We start from the raw sequence: 20,130 nt of genomic DNA, 5'->3' as shown, positions 1-20,130 counted from the left end.
TGCCAATTTTAGCTCATTGAGGGTCAAGTGTTGCGCTGCCTAGCAAGTGGCCTTGGCATTGTGCCACTTGGGGTCACACAACACGGACGTTGCGTTGTGTGGGTTTGCTCAACCTCAATGGCACATCGCTTGGGGTCGTGCAACATCGGCATCGGTCCCACCGTTGTGCCGCTCACCTGTGCTTTCATATGCATCTACATAGTCCTTTGTTTTCCTTTTTTTTTTTTTCTTATTTTAAAATTGCTTTGCAGTAAATATTTCGCAAGGCCTATCCCTTGGTACCTATCCAACGCAATCTGCCTAGGAACAACATAGGAATCAACTAATCTTTCCTGTGTCAACCCTTTGATTTTTGAGACAATTAGATCAACACTTACCTCAAGAAGCAAAGCTTACTATCTTATAATTGTAAAGTATAAAGTACCGGCATCACTGATTGGATTGAGAGAGGTGACATTTCTATGTAATACATTTTACTCAACTGGGAAGACCATGGCGCCATTAAACAAGCATCCACTTAATTTTGGATTAGTGCACTTCACATCACAGATCATAGAGAACGAGAGGGAAATAAAAAGTTCCTTAACCATGTCGGTAGTGTTATGCGAATTATAATTGAAGGAGAAGACATTTGCAAATTTCTAGTAGAGAGACAAACGGGGAAAAGCAAGAGGCATGATTTTGAATTGACATTGAAGGAGCAGACATTTGCAAATCTCTAGTAGAGACGAGAAAAAAAAACAGGGAAAAGCAAGAGGCATTGGAATCAAGATCACCCAGTTCGCATCCCCAAGAATCGCTACCTCAAGAAGTGGCGCTAGTGGAACCCGTACTCTCGTCATCGCTACAGACCATCTCATCCTCTATCTTCTTCCTCAAATTTCATCTGCAAATTGTCTTCGTTCGAGTATCCTTCCTTGAAACTCCAATTCGTTTCCATCAGCTGACAGTGTTGGAAAACTGATCCTCAGATCATCCTCCTGTTACTCGCATATTAGACGGAATCCATGCTTCTTTACGCTTCCTTCTGGGTTTGTTCTGAAGCAAACTTGGATATGGATCCAATCGTTTTGCAGACGCTTCTCTTCTCCTCTCTTATTGCCGCTTGGGATATATAAAAGCCTTACATGATCGGACTCCAATGGAGCAACAAATTTAGAATCCCCATAATTTCTTTTGCCATTAACATATATTTCTAACATAAACAGAACTCCGAACGGGTTTTCTTTATACTGGCCATGAATAAAACAGAGTGCTAGTCCTAAGAACTCTGTCATATAAGTCTAGGGGGAACCATGAAAGATATGGAGTCCTCTTCACAGGGGAGAATCCATTCAGGCATCTTTCTTCCATTTGCAACAATCTCAACTACCTGTCATATAGATAGTACACATATCAAACTGCTGACACCTAAATTTTTGCACAATTTTTGGGTTAATTTTTACTAAAATAAAAATAAAAAAAACACACATTGCATATAGTTTAGAAACATTTTATTTTTATTTTTATTTATTTTTATTTTATTTTAGGCCGCCGGTTAAGGGAATATTTTTCACATATTCTATTTAGATTTTTCATATTTTTAGGTAATATACACTAAGGGGTGTATTTTGTGCAAAGAGAGAATTTTTATGGATAAAATATGCGAGAAATATAAAAGGGAATATTGTGCAGGGTATGTATATTTTAACGACATATTTAGGGATATCATGCGCAAGCCAAAAAGGAAAAAATATATGTCGTGAGGATACATTTTTTGGACCTATAAAATGCATCGCGTGCAAAGTAAAAGGGGCTCTTTCTTTCGGGTGAAAAAGTACACAAAGTGAAAAGTTGAAAAGTGGGATTCGCCTCGGTGGCCACCCTTCCATGGGGGAGGTGGGGGGGTTCAAATCCCCACATTCTCGGGAGGGATGGGGTGGGGACAGGGTGGGGACGCGTAAGTTTCAGGAGTGGGTTTCGACTACCACGCCTTGCAAGAGGCAGGGCAAAAATCTGAGAGAGGAGTGGGTTTCGACTCCCACGCCTTGCAAGAGGCAGGGCAAAAATCTGAGAGTGAGTATAGAGTAGGAATAGAGTAAGACCGACAAAAGAAAAAGTGGCGTGAGAGAGAGACCAAACCAAAAAAAAAAAAAAAAAAAAAAGCCCCCACGCGATCTGTTCATCTTCCTCGTGGGGTGTCCCTACCGACGCCGGCACCACTTGCCCACACCGTCGCCGTCTCGCTCGCCGCCACCACCGCGACTCGCCCGCACCCAAACCTCCACCCGCGAGCCCGCATCAATCCAAGCCCCCGCTCCGTCGCACTCCGCCCGCAACCTCATCACGACCTCCGATCGGTAACCCGACGCCATAAATCCAGTGACCCGACGACCCGGGGTTGCACTCCGCCCTACTCGTGACCGACACCAGGAGATCCGGTTCCTACCCGCCCGCGACACCGCTCGCCCGGTCTCGCCGTGCCGCCATGACGCTCCTTGTTGCCTCGCCCCCCGACGCCATCTCCGCCTTGCCTCTCGCCCACGCCGAGTCCCTCACCCACGACGCCGCACCTGCACTCCGTGACGCTCCCCGTTGCCTCGCCGCCGCGCGCCACTCCTCGGTGTCCTCGCTGAAACCCTCGCCGGCGATTCCCCCAAAACCAGCGGCCAAGATTTCCCTTTTTTTTAAAAAAAAAGAAGAAGAAGAAAAAAATTATTAGGTATTTTTGCTTTACTTTATTAGGTAAGTTTAGGTTTTTTTTTTTAATTTTATTATTATCTCTTTATATGTTGTTTTCTTTGGTTGAAATATCTATCTATGCATAATTGGAAATCCCAATATATCACATGATTCACAACCACACAGGGTTTTTTATTTTATCTATAAGGCTATAGATGAAATAATTAATCAAGTGGGAATAAAATTGATATTTTGATCTTTAAGGCTTAAGATCAATTTATTGATTTTACTAGTGAAATATTATCCCTTGATCTGAACGATGTGTGATATCTTTTTTTTGGGTAATTTTGAATGGACTTGATTGCTTTATTTATCTTGAAATATGTCTGAGTTAGAATATTGCATGTTTTAGGGTTATTTGCATATTTAGGCTAAGCATTCTATTTATCATGAATTTTCGAAATGAAAAAAATAAAAAATTCAAATCAATCAATTTAGGTTGCTATATTTTAATTTGGAATGCATGTTTAATTATTTGGCAATTATTAGTTTCGAAATTAAAAAAAAAAAAAGAAAAAAAAAAAACAACAACAAGAATCATCATGCATATGTCATGTAGAATTAGGGCATATTTTGTATGTCATTGCATATTAGGGTAAAATTGCACTTAGTTTAATTTTAGATAATATTTTTTCTTAATTTATTATAAGTTTAGGTATTTTCTTAGATATATTGCATTTTAGGATTATTTAGGTTAAGATAATATCCCGGTTTAAATTAGGGTTTAGCCTGACCTAATCCTTAATATAAATTAGGTAAAATCTTAATTTAGCTAGATAATTTTCACATTTTTCTAATTGCGAAATTTCATAAAAAATACAAAAAAATCTTTGAATTAGTTTCAATCTCTAGGATAGATTCATTTTTATAAAAAATAAAATAAAATAAAAATTTCATTGCATGTCATTTAGAATTAGATTCATGAAATGCTTGCCATTTAGTGATTGTTGCTAGGTCCATTTAATTAGAAATTGCATGTCATTAGAATTAGGTCATTTAGTTAATACTGCATTGCATATTGCATGATTTTCATTAATCAAGTGAAAATAAAAAAGAAATTGCGTGTTAATTAAAAATCATATCTAGGGTTGTTGATGTGGATTCTAATTTAACATTGCAGATGCTTTTATTATTTTGAGGTAATTTTTTGCAATTTATTCATTGTTTTTCTAGGTGTTAAATTGGTGGTTTGTGCACCCGCATGATCACCTCACATGTTAGGGAAACAAATTAAAATCAATTCAAACTGCTTGCCAAACATTTTTCAAAATAAAAGAGAAAGATATCGAAAGGGCATTAGAAAAATCTAGTGTAATTAAGTCCCCATACCCATGATCTCTAGTTCGTAAGAGTAAAATAATTCTCCCATTATTTTACTTAGGTGTCTAATCAACCTACCATAAACCGATTAGTGGCGACTCATAGATAAAATCCATTTGCATGTTTAAAAATTTGAACCTAAGTCACGAATTGGTATGGGCTTGGGAGAGTCTAAGTTAAGTCTAGGCTTAACAATCCATTAGCCAAACCCTAGGTGGTTCACACCCGAAAAATTGGTCGCAGAGAGAGAGAAAGAGAGAGAGAGAGAGTCTGACCTTAAGCGATGACACATCAGCCACATTGACCCCTTTGCGTTGCTTGCAGCTATAAACAAACACGTCTTTCCAACAATCATATTTGTTGATGCATGTTAGCAGATGATTGAATTTGTTATTTGAAAGATTTAGGTGCGCCAATGCAGGACAATTGGAATCATTCCCAAGGAGCTCTACTTTTGATTTATTACAGCCACTAAGGTCTAGCCAACGTAGACTTGATAATCCCAAATTGCCATCGGGATTAGTTGAATCCTCCAAGTTCTTCGGAAACATGGCAAAATTCGAGCAATCATGAAGATACAGACTCTTGAGTTTTTTCAATTTATAAATGCTCGATGGAAGCCTTGTGAGGTTTCTGCAAAAAGATAACCCTATAATCTTTACAGAGACAAGATTTTCAATTGACATTGGAGTTCTTTAAAAGCCATCGCTGAAAGATCAAGATGTTCTAGATGTTCCATCTTTCCTAGAAAATCAGGGCATTTCTCAAGTTTATAGCAACTAGATAGTTTAAGGCTTTGAAGAGACTTTGTCTTGAGTATGTTTGAAACGATCCTAAGATTAGAGCAACTTGATATCGACAAAAGCTTTAACTTGTCAAGATATCCAACGGATTGGTGAACCTCCACCAAGCTTTCACACCTTGTAAGCTTGAAGCTTTCCAAATGTGGAACCAATGAAAGGTCAGGAATACTAGCCAAGGAATTGCAATCGTAGAACATCACGGACTTCAAATTTCTAAAATTATGCAAAAACATACAAGTTCAGTTATCAAGCTCTGCAAATATTTTCATAACTTTAAAAAAGGGAAAGTTGATCATCACAAGGGCTTACTTGAAAGTCGCCTCCCAATTGTTTGATATGACTATTTCGGAAATGGAGTCTCACGAGTTTCTTTTGACCAGGGCCAAATTCTAGATCCGAGGCATTGGGCCATTCAAGCCATCTTAGCTCGTTAGGGAGGCGTAGAGGACCTTGTAAAGAGATATGCACTTCATGCAAAATGAGCATTCTCAACATTTTCATGTTTGTAAAAGCATCCGGACTAATGGTCATCTTTTCTGGTGCGGGCAAGTTCAATACTATGGCCTGTATTGCATCCATGCCCTATCCATAATGGAGCAAATTCAGTCGTTAGACAAAATTTTTGATTAAAATTTACATTTTATTACCCGAATGAGATTATCGAAAAACATTGAGATGTAGCAAAATGGGCATAAACGACTTTTACCTTATCTTCACAGAGAAATCTTGAACATCTTCAAAAAGCCATAATCTACTGCGTTTCCTAGGATCATTGGGCCATTCCTGATTAACAATATCCTTACCCATCAATTGAATAAAATCATGCATTTGCACGATTCCATTCTCATTCTTTATCAAGGACCTCTCGATGAGAATATCTATTCCTATGGTTGTGTCAAAGCCACAGTCGTCAAGAACTTTCTTGATGTATTCTTTTTCCTTTCCCTTGAAGAAACAAGTAATATCAAGGAAAATCTCCCTCTCGTTGTACTCCAATCCATCAAAGCTTGTCTTGAGAACTTGATTAATAGTTTGCTCAGGACTTTTGGAGAGCTTATGCAATGCACTTTCCCATGCAGCTTCATTTCTTCCACATAAGAATGAGCCCAACACTTTGAGGGCTAACAGAAGGCCATTAGCATAATGTAGTGCTCTATCAATGAGATCCCTACTTATTTGAACTTTCTTGCTATCTGAAAAGGCATATCGACCAAAAAGGTCTAGTGCTGCATCATTTTTTAAAGCTTCAACTTCATACACACATCTTATTTTATGACAAGTTAGCAAATGTTTATCTCTTGATGTAACAATAATTCTACTTCCCTCTCCAAACCAATTGCCTTCTCTAGCTAATGCTTGTAGTTGGTTCAACTGATCAACATCATCAAGAACCAAAAGAACCTTCTTGCAACATAGCCTTTCTCGTATCAAACTAATTCCTCCGTCGACACTATAGATCGTTAAGCTTTTAGGAGATAAGATCTGAGATAGAAGTTGTTCTTGCAAAGCAACAAGACCTCTGCTTTGGTTCGAATTTTCTCTTACTCGCTCCAAAAAGCTACAACCCTGAAATTGTGCCTCAATAGCATTATATAGGGCCCTAGCAATCGTTGTCTTTCCTATGCCCCAGGTCCCCATAGACCTATCATCAAAACATCACCACTAGCTAACTCTGACAAACTTATCAGTTTTTGAACTTGGGGTTCTATATCGACCGGATACTTAGCGACATCTAATAATCTTGGTCTGAGACGACTTGATAGTTCCGTGACGATGGATTCTACGAACTCTGCTTCATCCCTGATGAGCACTCAAAAGAAATAGAAACATCTTTTACCATTTCAAGCCATGGCAGGAATTCGACGTCAAACGTTGTAAGGAAAATTTCATAAGAAGATTAACAAATAATAAGGTGAAAAGATATAACACATACCCAAGCCAACATCCGCAGAAGGAAAATTACAGAGAATATGCACCTGAAGACACTAATTACTCAGATACTAGGAACCAAACTACTTATCTAAGACAAAAATTTCTGCTAGCTTGAAATTTTGGTATTTCGACTTTCGTGTCTACTGCGAATTCAAAGAAGTTGATGCATCGTTTTGGCAATTCGAAGCTATACATATGATTGGATATCGAACAAAAAATCACGAGCTAACAATCATAAAACACCACATCACATTTGTGCGTACCTGTCATTCAACTCCCACCCAGACAAGCTACCGGCTTCAAAGAGACTCTTCTTCCATCTCTTCACTTTCTCCGAATCCTTACCGAACTTGAACTCATGCTTAGCCATAACTCTCCCATAGCTCTCCCTCCCTTTCCTCACTTCCCTTGGTTCCACTTTGTAAAACACAAGGAACACAATCAGGCCGTTTTTCTCCTTGCACTCCATGAATTTCAAGAGCTCTTCCAAGCACCACCATGAGGAAGCATAGTGCTCAGAGAAAATGATGATCACAACATGCGATTCCTCAATTGCCCTCATGAGCACCGACGATATTTCCTCTCCTTTCCTAAGCTCCTCGCTATCCACAAAAGTGGATATTCCTTTTTGGTCCAGAGCCGCAGAGATGACAGAGGAAGCCTTGGCGGACATCCGTCCTCCGAAACCGAGGAACACATGATAATTCCTTTTCATATTCGAAGAAGCAGCCATTAGATTAACTGATGGTACATGTGCTTCTCTAGAATGCCAAGCTTCGGAACAGAGAGAGAGAGAAAGATTCTTGCTAAGAAAATCAAGGACTTAAAGTAGAAGCAGAGTGGGCTTTGCTCATCCTTTTGAATTTGTTCTTGAACGTTGTTAATTCAAAATAAGTTACAAGAATTAGGAAAGGCTCATAAAAAACAGAATGATTGGATGTCTAAATAAAATCTTTATGTTACTTCGGTTTTTATTAATTATTTTCTCTCAGCGGTGTTGCTCCCATTAAATAAGATTCGAAAAGAGTCGATCTTTATTAAGTACATTCTCTTTTATGGGGTTACACCTAAAAAAGAGCCACTAGCGTTGGTAGTTCTTTCCTATTCTTTGGGAAGTAAAAATTATTTCGTGCTTGTACTTGTGTTATAGAGAGAGAGAGAGAGAAAGGGAGGGAAAGAGGAGGGGGAGGAGGGGGAGGAAAGAAGATGGTGATGCCATGATTTTGAAATTTGATCATTTGTGATAAATATATGTGAGATGAACACGTGTTACAATTCAAAAAATTAGATATTCAAAAAGACATAAGACATCACTAGTGTGTATAATCTCATATCCTTAATGATTGTAAGTGATAGTATAGTAACGAGCATTTGACATCTCATATTCACTCGTGATGTGATTATGTTGCTTGTGCGGAGACTATAGTAATCATCTATTCTTACTAGTTCTTGCCTTTAGAAAGTGATTGGCGATATCATTTCTACTTTATTGAATTCTGCATTTAAGAATGGACAACTTGGGACCACCAAGACTAAAACCAAGGGCAACTGATGGGAGGGAAAGTATAAGGAGAATGAACTTTAGTGAAAGCCAATGAAGAATACAAAGGCAATACTAGTAGGAATTTGACTTACCAAGATTCCGAGAGGAAATTATCAAAATGCCACTTGGCATTTCACTTGCCCAATGAAATGGGACTTGACTCTTGAAAAGGAGAAAAATAAAGGAAATAATACATATATGTTACTAGGATTAATATAACAAAATATCTTCAATTGGTACTACTCAAACATATTTACTTTAAAAAAAAAAAAAATCGGACTCATAAAAACCCCTTAATTGGTACCGGTATTTCAATTTTACCCTTTGTTTCAATCCCATGGCCGTTAAAAATTTGAGTGCTCAGTCATCTTGAATTAAGCTATTTTAGACCTTCAAGGGGCCTTGAGCCAAGGGTTTGATGTATGATAACACAATTTCAAAGATTTTGGTCCAAAGTTTTGCTTTGAAAACGCTCAAAGTTCAAGGTAAAGCCTCCAAGTGTGGGCTCTAACATTCTTGAAATGCAAGTTTATGGGTTTAATAAAGTTTTGTTCTTCCAATCTTACCATCACTAATACATTTGTAGTCATATTTTACCCTTCAACCTTGGATAAAAGAGACAAAGATGTGTTTGATCATGGCCGGGAAGCTTAGAAGAGGGACCGAGGGATGGGATGTAGGTGCAGCTTTGCCGAGGGTTGAAAGACATCAGCAAAGCTTTGTCGAGGGTCACGCGACATTGAGGAGCTTTGCGAGGGTTGCTTGATGTCAGTTTTAGCTTGCCAAGGGTCAAGCGTCGCATTGCCTAGTAGTGTGGCCCCGGCGTTCTATTACTTGGGGTTGCGTGACACTAGTGTTGTGTTGCTTAGTTTCAGTGTACCTCAGTGTCGCATCGCCGGGTTTGCTCAACTTTAGAGGTGCCTTGCCTAGGGTTGCACAATGTCAGCACCAGTCCAACTGTTGTGTCGCCCCCGCTTGTGCTTTCATATACAACTGCAAATTCCTTCTCTATTTTTTTTCTCTATACTAAAAATTGTTCTGTAATAAATATTTTACAAGGTGTTTGTTAAACACCATTCGCTTTTCATGAAAATCTTTTAAGTCAGTACCCTTTGCTTATCCGCAAAGCCTCAGAAGCTAGATCTCTCCCTTGGTATCTATCCAACGCAATCTGCCTAGGAACAACAAAGGAATCAACTAATCATTCCCGTGTAGACCTTTCGATTTTTGAGACAATTAGATCAACACTTTCCTCAAGAAGCAAAGCTTTACCATCTAAGAATTCTAGGATATGAAGCATCGACATCATTAATTGGATTAAGAGAGGTGACAAGAGTTCTATGTGATATATCTCACTGAATTTGGAAGACAATGGCCATTCAGCAAGCATTCCACTTGATATTGGATTGGTGCACTCTTGCATCACAGATCATAGAGATCGAGAGGGAAATGAAAAGTTCCTCAACCATGTCATTTGCACTATGCGACTAATTGAAGGAGCAGACAATTGCAAATTTTTGGTAGAGACGAGAAAAAAAGGAAAAGCAAGAGGCATTGAAATCAAGATCACCGGTTCGCATCCTCAAGAATCGCTACCTCAACAGGTGGTGCGAGTTCAACCCATACTCTCGCCATTGCTAAGACCGTCTCATCTTCTTTGTTGAGTTCTGCTCCAGTGGACTATTTTCTTCCTCGGTGTCTGTTGATAATTGTCTTCCTTCGAGTATCTTTCCTTGAAACTCCAATCTGTTTCCATCCGCCGATGGCGTTGGAAAACAGACCCTCAGATCATCCTCCTGTTGCTCGCATATTAGAAGGAATCCACGCTTCTTTATGGTTCCTTCCAGTGCCCTGACACAAACTTGGATATGGCTCCAACCGTTTTGCAGAGGCTTCTCTTCTATCTTTCTGTTGCTTGGGAAATAAACAAGACTCACATGATCGGATTCCAATGGATCAAAAAATATCAAACGGTAATACGATCTTATGCCATTTACAAACAAGCTGATGTCAAATGAACAGGACGAATCGTCGAACGAGCCTTTCTTATTCTGGCGAAGAATAACACAGATTGCTAGTCCCAAGATCTTGTCACATAAGTCTGGGGGAACCATGAAAGATATGGTGTCCTCTTTACAATGGAGAATCCATTCGGGCATCTCTCTTCCATTTACAAGAATCTCAACTTCCTGTCATACGAGATGTACACGTATCAAACATTCAAAATGAGAGAGAGAGAGAGAGAGAGAGAGAGAGAGAGAGAGAGAGAGAGAGAGAGAGAGAGAGACCTTGGGTGATGACGCATCAGCCACACTGACCCCTTTGCTTTGCTTGCAGCTATAAACAAACAAGTCTTTCCAATAATCATACTTATTGATGCATGTAGGAAGATGAGTAAATTTGTTATTTGTAAGATTTAGGCACGTCAATATAGGACAACTGGAAGCATTCTCAAGAAACTCGCTTTTGATAGATTGCAGTGAGAGAGGTCTAGCCACCTTAAACTTGGGAATCCCAAATCGTCATCAGGATCAATTGAATCCTCCAAGTTCTTTGGAAACATGACAAAATTTGAGCAGTAGCTAACTACCAGAGACTTGAGATTTTTCAACTTATGAATGCTCGACGGAAGCCTTGTGAGGTTATTGCAACAACCTAAATCTATCTGCTCTATAGAGACAAGATTTTCAATTGATGCAGGGAGTTCTTTAATTGCCGTCCCTTTTAGAAAAAAATATATTAGGTGTTCCATCTTTTCCAGAATATCAGGGCATTTCTCAAGTTTAGAGCAACCAGAGAAATCAAGCCATTGAAGAGACTTTGTCTTGAGTGTGTTTGGAAAGATCCGAAGATTGGAGCAACTTGATATATTCAAATGTTTCAACTTGTCAAGATCTCCAACGGATTGGTGAACCTCTACCAAGCTTTTGCAACTGAAAAGATCTAAGCTCTCCAGAAGTGGAGCCGATGAAATGTCAGGAATACTAGCCAGGGACTTGCAATCCCGGAACTCGATGGACTTCAAACATATAAAATTCTGCAAAAACATACTGGTGCAGTCATTAAGCTCTGAAATATTTTCATAGCTTTGAAAAGGGAAAGCTGATCATCATAAGGGCTCACCTGACAGTTGCCTACTAATTGTTTGATATGACTGTTCTGAAAACGGAGTCTTGCCAGTTTCTTTGGACCAAGGCCAAATTCTAGATGCAGGGCATTGGGCCATTCAAGCCATCTGAGTGCATTAGGGAGGCGTACAAGACCTTGTGAAGAGATATGCACTTTGTGCAAGATGAGCATTCTCAACCTTTTCATTTTTTTGAAAGCACAAGGACTAATGGTCATCTCTTTTGGTGTGGCCAAGTTCAATACTATGGCCTTTACTGCATCCATTACCTATCCATAACAGAGCAAATTCAATCATCAAACAAAATTTTCAATCGAAATTTACATATTACAATCCAAATCAGAGCAAAGTAAAAACTGAGATGTTGCAAAATGGACATGAACAACTTTTACCGTATCTTCATAGAGAACTTCCTCAACATCTTCGAAAAGCCATAATCTGCTGCGTTTCCCAGGATCATCGGGCCATTCCTCATTAACAATATCCTTACCCATCAACTGAATCAAATCATGCATTTGCAGGGTTCCATACTCATTTTTTATCAAGGACCTCTCGATGAGAATTTCTATTCCTATGGTTGTGTTAAAACCAGAGTCATCAAGAACTTCCTTGATGTATTCTACTCCCTTTCCCTTAAAGAAACAAGCAATATCGAGGAAAATCTCCCTCTCATTGTTCTCCAATCCATCAAAGCTTGTCTTGAGAACTTGATTAATAATTTGGTCAGGACTTTTGGAAAGTTTATGCAATGCACTTTCCCATGCAGCTTCGTTTCTTCCACATAAGAATGAGCCCAAGACTTCGAGGGCTAACGGAAGGCCGTCACAATAACGCAGTGCTCTATCTATGAGATCCACTCCTATTTCAACACTCTCGCTATCTGGGAAAGCATGCAGACAAAAAAGGTCTCGTGCTTCACAACATCCTAAAGTTTGAATTCTATGCACACGATTTATGCCATGAGAAGTCAGCAATTGTTTATTTCTTGTTGTAACAATGATTATACTTCCTTTTCCAAACCAATTGCCTTTTCCAGCTAATGCATTCAATTGATTCATATGGTCAACATCATCAAGAACCAGGAGAACCTTCTTGCAACATAGTCTTTCTTGTATCAAACTAATTCCTCCAGCGACACTATAGACCGTTAAAGGATGAACCGGGATCTCAGATAGAAGATCCTTTTGTAAAGAAACAAGACCACCGCTTTGGTGTGATTTTTCTCTAACTTGCTCCAAAAAACTACAAACCTGAAATTGTCTCATCATAGCATTATATAGGGCCTTGGCAATTGCTGTCTTCCCTATGCCTCCAGGTCCCCATAGACCTATCATCAGAACATCATCATCAGCCAACTCTTTCTGTGACAAACATATCAGTTTTTGAACTCGGGAATCTATTCCAACCGGATACTTAGCGACATGTAAGGGTGTTTGGTTGAGACGAATCAATAATTCCTTCACGATGCATTGTATGAGATCTGCTTCATCTCTAATAAGCACTCAAAAGAAAGAAAAACCCGTTTTAGCATTTCAAAGCCATAGCAGGAATTCAACCTCTGACGTTATAAGGAAAATTTCTTAAGAAGAATAGTAAATAATAAGATGAAAAGTGGGTGAACCTGCGCCAACATGTACGCGAGGAAAATTACAAAGAACTTGAATCTGAAGACAATAATGACTAAGGCACTATGAATCGCACTATTTATGTTTGATAAATTTCTCATTATCCACACAGCAAGAATCAATTCAAAGAATCTACGAGCTTTGGTTATTTGATCATGTGTCTACTGTCTAATTTATCTCCACTTTGTATCTTCAATTCGAAGATCCAAAAAAGTGCATATGATCTGATATCTAACAGACAATCACGAGCTAACAATCACAAAACACCATTGTCACATTTGTGCGTACCTGTCATTCAACTCCCACCCAGACAAGCTACCGGCTTCAGAGAGAGCCTTCTTCCATCTCTTCACTTTCTCTGAATCCTTCCCCAACTTGGACTCATGGTTATCCATAGCTCTCTTATAACTGTCTCTCCCCTCTCTCACTTCTCTGGGTTCCACTTTGTAAAACACAGGGAACACCTTCAGGCCATTTTTCTCCTTGCACTCCATGATTTTCAAGAGCTCTTCCAAACACCACCGTGAGGAAGCGTAGTGCTCAGAGAAAACGATGATCGCAACGTGCGATTCCTCAATCGCCCTCATGAGCGCCAACGATATTTCCTCTCCTTTCCTAAGCTCCTCGCTATCCACAAAAGTGTATATTCCTTGCTGGTCCAGAGCCGCGTAGAGATGACTGAGGAAGCCTTGGCGGACATCTGTCCCTCTGAAACTGAGGAACACATGGTAATTCCTTTTCATATTCGAAGAAGCAGCCATTAGAAGAGCTGATGGTACATGTGCTTCTCTAGAATGCCAAGCTTCGGAACAGAGAGAGAGAAAGATTCTTGCTAAGAAAATCAAGGGCTTAAAGCAGAAGCAGAGTGGGCTTTGCTCTCGGAGATGCTGGGCGGCCTCTGACCCGGGGTTGCCCTTCCCCGTTCGGCAGTGAAGTCGAGGATCTGGCTCTCGCTCGCTTCAAAGAAACAAGCGCTCTCAGGGTTTGGAGGGCGAGATCGACGTGATCGACCGACGAATCTGGAACGATGATGAATCGGCCAAGGACTCGGAAGACCAAAGCTGCCCCGAGGGTTTATCGAGTGAGAAGCTCTGAGCGCTGTTGATAACTTTTTTATCTTTTGAGCTTTGAGACTTTAAGATATTTTTTTTTTTTTTTTTCAGTCCTACTCTATTCCTTTTGAGCTTTGAGACTTTAAGATAGGGGGAGATAGCGATAATGTTTCTGTGGTGGCGGACTTTCGGGTTATTAATAGTGCTTTGATAATATTAAAAAAAATTGCTAACTTAAAAGCAAATTGCTCTTTTAAAATTTTAAATGGATATTGATATCAAATTTGAATAATGACAAAAATAGTCTTTGAATTTTGACTCAATTTATAATATGATCCTTGAACTTTTAATTTATTTAATACCATTCTTAAAATTTTAGTACGTATTCAAGTTAGTTCCTCCACTATACAAAGATGCTTAATGTTGTTATTATGTAACTAAACCGATTCTACTTAGAAATTGGATCCGACTTTCGGAAAAATAGGTTTGAGAATCGATTCTCCTTGAAATAGTTCTAGGAATAGGTTCCAAGTAAAGATCCAATCGATTCCACTTTGCTTTGGAATCTATTTTATAAGTTAAAAAGCTTAAATTCTAATTTTTTTTTCCCTAAATTTTAACCTCAGCACTCTTTCATCTTTTATCTTTTTTTTAAACTTCTTGCTAGTCTTTCATTTTCCTTTAACTTTTATGGATGAATGGGGAATTTATGTTTTATATTACACATTTGAACTTTTTTATCATTTATAATTATACTTGACTACGTATTTAGATTGTTGTTTTTGGTAGATTAGGATTATTGTTATTTATCTTTTACTTTGAATCATTTCGTTACTCATAATCTCATATGATTTTGCAGTAAAAATAAAACAAATGGAAAAAAAAAAGATAAAACAAATTCTAGAGTGAACCCTCAAATCAGATCGGAAAAATAGAGGACGTGATAGGTTCCAGGGTCCAAAATCTTGAGATAAGCGCCGACAACAATGATGACGGAGCGCTTCGAGGACTCACGACGAGGAGAGAGTGGAGAAAGAGGGATAGAGATTATGCTGGCGAAATGCGGGAAGCAAAGAAGCAGGACCCACTTGACGTTTGTAAAAAAACCGCCAATTCAATAATTTAAACTCAATGACAGTGTTGAATATTTTTGTATAGTCTAAAAATTAGGTTGGATATGAATTTTATGGACTATATTGAATAAATTGAAAGTTCATGAACGACATTACTTGTTGTGCTAAATTTCAGAGATCGTGGTGTTATTTTCCTTTTTATTTTTATTTATGCTCAATTTCTTTTTAATAAAAAATTGGAAATGGACGGAGATTAGATTCGAGATAAGCGTATGGTGGGGGCCATGGCCCAGGGATGGGGAAGATGAGATTCAAGAAGGAGCGGGAAGGCGGGAGAGATAAACTTTAGAGAGAGATTTTCTCGTGGCGATAAACTTTAGTAAGCTGGGGCCCACCTCGCAACTCCACAGCTGTCCGTTATTTTTTCATGTTGTTCCTCGTTTCCTTCCTAAAGTAAGTGTTCTTTCTTTTTTTTTTTTTTTTGGTAATATGTTGTTGGGTTTGGTGTTGCCGTAAATAAAAATATAAATTGTAAATGTTGGCTCTTAGGGACAATATGGCATAGAAAATGTCGTTGGGTTTGGTGTTACCATAAATAAAAAAGATAAATTACAAATGTTGGCTTTTGGGACAATGTCGTGATCATCTTTTCCTTTTTTTAATCTTGGCATCGGGTGAATATATGAAGTAATATTTTCACATGACTTCTTATTAGATTTTAAGTTTTTAACTTGCACAGACTTGCCAAATTTTCATTTGATGAACAAATGATACGAGCTCTAGCCATTCGAGATGTGAAATTGTAATTGGCAAATTGACCCTCTGCCCGTTTCTCCATAGACCCAATACCCTTTTGTTCCACCTCAGATTCTGAGCAGGGGACAGCGCCCGAATTCTTCAATCTCAAACCGAAGGAGTATAATTCGTATAAGGGCATGAAGGAATCGAGGGAAAACAGAAGAAAAAGGAGGAACTTACCGGATAGAGCAGATTCTGAGGGAGGATTGAAGATGCTGTGCAGGAGGCAGACATTCTCAGGGGCGTTTCCTTCCTGGGTTTTGGGCTATTTCCCATGCTTCCGTTTGCTTATTCGCGACATTAAAAAAGGTTAAAATGGCAAGAATAGCCCAAGGTGATTCCGATAAGCCGCGAGGCGGAGGAGATCGTGGGGATGGCGAAGCAAGCGCCGGCGACAATGATGATGGAGCGCTTCGAGGACTGGCGGCGAGGCGAAAGTGGAGAGAGAGGGACAGAGATTATGATGGCAAAATGCGGGAAGCAAAGAAGCGGGACCCACTTGATGTTTGTAAAAAACCGCCGGTTCAATCGAGATTGGCCTTAGAATAAAACGAGATGCACTGGTTCAGTCAATATCACGTAAGAATTGAGTAAGGGCGCAAATGATAATCACTTTATTCTAAAAATCAACTTATATGAGAAAAATTAGTTATATCGGTAAAAATCATCTTATATGAGAAAAATTAGTTATATCGGTAGCCGAATCAGACATGCTTCTTTGAGATAAGAGCCAGAAAACCGCTCTGAAGCATTATAAATCACTCTGCTCTCTCCGCAACCAACAGAAAGAGGGATGGGTCGTTGGCTGGTGGGAGGGAGGGAAAGCACGTAAATGAGACTCCGCACGTGTGTCGGGTCACTGTGTACCGACACACGGGCTGGGTATGATCGACGGCCGTGATTCGTCTCGGGGGATGGGGCCGACTCAAGAGGCCGAAATCTTGAGTCGACTGAGCTAGGCACTCGTGCAATTACACTTGTGCCCTCGGTGAGCCAAGACTCTCGCACCATCAGGGAGAGCAGCGAGTTCGTTTTTTTATTTTCCTTCTTTGTACGGGAACCGGGGAAAGGCACTTTCAAAGCCACTAACCGAAAACCATAGTGCGCATTTTCGCATAACCTAATGAATTTTTTTCCAATCAAAAATTTATAGGAAGAGATCGAGTAATCGGACATGTCATTTGACGTCATGGGTTGTGGCCAAACCAGAGCACGAGTTTGACTTGGCTTGAAGCTTGGAGTGAAGATCGATCTGAAGATGGAGTTCGTGTGGTTCTACCTTGAGAGTGTTTTAGGACGTGCATGGTTGTGTTCTTTTTTTCTGTTTATGAATAAAAATTTTGTTTTTTTTTCCCGGAAACAAAAAAAGAACAGAAACGCGTTTGTTTGTGTTTTTGTTCCAAATCTGTTTTTTTGTTCATGGGAACACATTTGGAATAGAAATAAGAAACAAAAAAAAAACTTGTTTCTACCATCCACTGCGGTGGCGTCGTTGGATTGAGCTTTGTGCCTTTCACGAAAGGTGCTAAGTTTGAATCCTAGTGACGTTACTTGGTGACTTAACCCCTGGCGTGAGTGTGGTGGCCAGCTTGCGTCAGCCCCAGGTTCTTCTCGCCGGCTGTCGGCTTTCGGGGTTTCCTGGGTCATAAAAAAAAAAAAAAAACTTGTTTCTTGTTTCCGAACAATTTTTAAGAACAAATTTTCTCCCCCTATCTTTTCTTCTCTTTTTTTTTTTTTCTTCTTCTTTTCTTCTTCTTTTTCTTTGGCCGGAACCTCGCCGGAGCATTGCCGGCCCCTGGCAAGGCTCAGCCTCACCTTGGTTGGGCGAGCTCGAGCTCGCCTAGATCCGGCGAGGCTCGACGTCGTCGGACCACCGCCAGGTCGGCCTCGCCGGGCCATCGCTAGGCGACCGGTGGTTGGGCGAGGTCGGCCTCGCCGTGGGGTCGGCAAGCCTCACCGTGGCTGGGCGAGGCCACAAGCCAAAAGAAGAAAAAAAGAAAAAAGAAAGAAAAAAAAAAAAAGGAAATATAAAATAAAAATATTAAAAAATTAAAAAAAAAAAAAAAAAAAAAAAAACATAAATTTATCAAATGTATTTCGGTTCTTTTTTTTATTTATTTCCGAAATAAGTTTACCAAACTGTTTTTCTAGTTAAAAATTGTTCCCCATAATAGAAATTATTTTTTTTTTATTTCCCTAGAACAATTTTTGAACAGAAATACAAACAAACACACCCTTAGAGTTTCCCTTGTTAAGTTTTGAGAGTAAATATGTTGCGAGAGATTGTTTCTGTACTTATTGCTCGGTACTCTATTAATATCTTGTGTTGTGGCGAACTCAATGATCTTTTTTGTACAACATCATCAAGTATTTTGTAATATGGAGTTGTTATGCGATATATAAATACAAATTGATGATAGCACGTTATAGTTCCATAATTCACAACTCAAGTCCAAGGCCAAGGTCCCAAGTCTATGGTAGGGTCTTAGGCGGTCCATGCTGTAACTTGTTTTGCTGGTGTCTCTAGTCCAAGTGTTAGGGTCCTAGGTCTAGCCCTCAATGTGGAGACAAAATCCAAATTGAGTTGAGCTATTACAACATACTCGATATTTGAACCTTCACTTGAACTCAATCATGTATTAAAGTTCTTGTTCAAACTCAACTTGAAAAAGAAAATCGGACCATTCAAATTTGACTTCACTCAATTTGACTATATTAAATAATTGACAAAAAAGTAAGTTAAACCTGAATAGGCTCTTGAGACTATCAATTGGGTATGGGCAAGTTTAAGCTTGATATTGTGCGCAACATTCGTGTTTAAGTTTTACCTGAATATTTGTGCATTATCTAATTGGTCTTTATTGTAAATTGGAAAACTTTTTTTTTCCAATTGGCATGTTGCCATATATAAAAAGTGTGAATGTCACTTTTTTATTTTCCTTCGATGATAAATTTATATGTTAGGAGCACTTCTACGATACTTCGAATATATTATATAAGATTATTATGTGTCATTGCAATTAAATACAAAAACGTCTTAATACTATATATATATATATATATATATATATATATATATATATTATATCACAAATCGACATAATCGTGATGTAAAATTGTTGTTAAAAAAGTGGGATCCAGTACATTTTTCACATTCCTCGAGTTTAGTCAACAACATGTAGGATGTGCACTGCAGCTTTTGTTCGCAGTTTCTTTTTTCTTTTTTTCCAACCCATTTGTTCACATGTGCTGGCCACTCGCCGTTGAAGGTTGGGCCGACCGAACCATCTCCCCCATCGAGGATTTTTTTTTTTTTTTTTACAATGAATAAGATTATTTCCATGGTATGATTTTTTTTTCATTAGTGATCACGAATCTTCACCGACTAAATCTTACTAATGTATACTAATTATCTTATCCATGAGTAACAAGACTTCATCAATAAGCCAATAATGGTTATGACCCCTTAGAGTTTTTGTAATCGGTGACTTCGTAACTAAACACTAAATTGATTGTATGAATTGATCATTTAACTACTTAAAGTACCTCTTGGACTATGGGTTTAAAAGAATGAAACCCTATCAATCTTTGCAGACTTGCCACCTAGACTTGGACTTTAAACTAAAAAGAAAAACTTGAACAATATTTTATTTTGATATTCTTTTTCATCTCACTTTTGTAGTTGGCTTAAACCTTTTTTCTTTTACATGTAACGATGCATCACTTTCATTTTATAAAGGGTAAGTCAATCACTCATTATATAAAAAAATTAAGATGCGTATAGCGAACTTCTACATTTTAATTTTAGCAATTGGTATTTTGTAATCATTCACTTGAAGGAGTAAATTATATATATATTTATATATATATATATATATATATATATATTTTTTGTTGGCTGCGATCCATTGGGAGGGCTCGTATAAATTTCGTAGGCAAGTGATGTGGTAATTCTGTAATAAGCTTCTTAGCATGTAAAGCTAATGTGATAATGACATGTGGAATTAACGAATGAGGAGTGCCAAAAAAAAAAAAAAAACTGGTTTAGAACTTGACTCTATGAGTATGTTAAAATGTCTAACCCAAAAACAAAAAGCATTTACTGATAGAGAATGCATGTATATGAAAACCCTGTA

At 38.7% G+C, this 20,130-nt stretch overlaps 2 protein-coding genes across 7 annotated transcripts; both read right to left on the bottom strand.

The window, feature by feature from the left end:
- Positions 1 to 1,221: 1,221 nt before the first annotated feature.
- On the bottom strand, positions 1,222 to 14,169 carry LOC104445157 (TMV resistance protein N). Of its 6 annotated transcripts, none has more exons than XR_005551934.1 (5): positions 13,360 to 14,169; positions 11,833 to 12,773; positions 11,443 to 11,715; positions 10,608 to 11,356; positions 1,222 to 1,372 (listed from the first exon to the last, which is right to left on the bottom strand). XR_005551934.1 is itself a non-coding variant. In XM_039315105.1 (4 exons), the coding sequence occupies exons 1-4, from the start codon at positions 13,364 to 13,366 to the stop codon at positions 10,745 to 10,747; spliced, it is 1,833 nt and encodes a 610-aa protein (XP_039171039.1). In that variant the 5' UTR covers positions 13,367 to 14,169; the 3' UTR covers positions 9,610 to 10,744. The 6 variants fall into 6 exon arrangements, 4 of the variants coding, with proteins under 4 accessions (XP_039171039.1, XP_039171042.1, XP_039171044.1 ...); XR_005551933.1 differs by lacking the exon at positions 1,222 to 1,372 and adding an exon at positions 9,610 to 10,508; XM_039315105.1 differs by lacking the exon at positions 1,222 to 1,372 and having other exon boundaries at positions 9,610 to 11,356.
- Positions 2,425 to 7,509, bottom strand: LOC120295423 (disease resistance protein RUN1-like). The gene is made up of 4 exons (XM_039316560.1): positions 7,040 to 7,509; positions 5,551 to 6,486; positions 4,962 to 5,057; positions 2,425 to 2,659 (listed from the first exon to the last, which is right to left on the bottom strand). Exons 1-4 carry the CDS (start codon positions 7,507 to 7,509, stop codon positions 2,425 to 2,427), a joined length of 1,737 nt encoding a protein of 578 aa, XP_039172494.1.
- Positions 14,170 to 20,130: the final 5,961 nt, after the last annotated feature.

The sequence above is a fragment of the Eucalyptus grandis genome, chromosome 1, assembly GCF_016545825.1.
Source record: "Eucalyptus grandis isolate ANBG69807.140 chromosome 1, ASM1654582v1, whole genome shotgun sequence".
NCBI lineage: Eukaryota > Viridiplantae > Streptophyta > Magnoliopsida > Myrtales > Myrtaceae > Eucalyptus > Eucalyptus grandis.
Note: the sequence above shows the minus strand (reverse complement) of the source record. Positions and strands in the feature narration are given on the sequence as shown.

What these genes read in the sequence shown, in the direction of transcription:
- LOC120295423 (XM_039316560.1), bottom strand. Translation starts at nt 7,509, where the DNA reads ATGGCTGCTTCTTCGAATATGAAAAGGAATTATCATGTGTTCCTCGGT. An exon ending in GATTTCTCTGTGAAGATAAG is followed by an intron (nt 5,058 to 5,550) that starts GTAAAAGTCGTT and finishes GCATAATTTTAG; the next exon opens with AAATTTGAAGTCCGTGATGT. An exon ending in GAAAGCTTCAAGCTTACAAG is followed by an intron (nt 2,660 to 4,961) that starts GTGTGAAAGCTT and finishes TTTAAAAAAAAG; the next exon opens with GGAAATCTTGGCCGCTGGTT.
- LOC104445157 (XM_039315105.1), bottom strand. An exon ending in TCTATGAAGATACGGTAAAA is followed by an intron (nt 11,716 to 11,832) that starts GTTGTTCATGTC and finishes TGTTATGGATAG; the next exon opens with GTAATGGATGCAGTAAAGGC. An exon ending in AATTAGTAGGCAACTGTCAG is followed by an intron (nt 11,357 to 11,442) that starts GTGAGCCCTTAT and finishes ATGTTTTTGCAG; the next exon opens with AATTTTATATGTTTGAAGTC.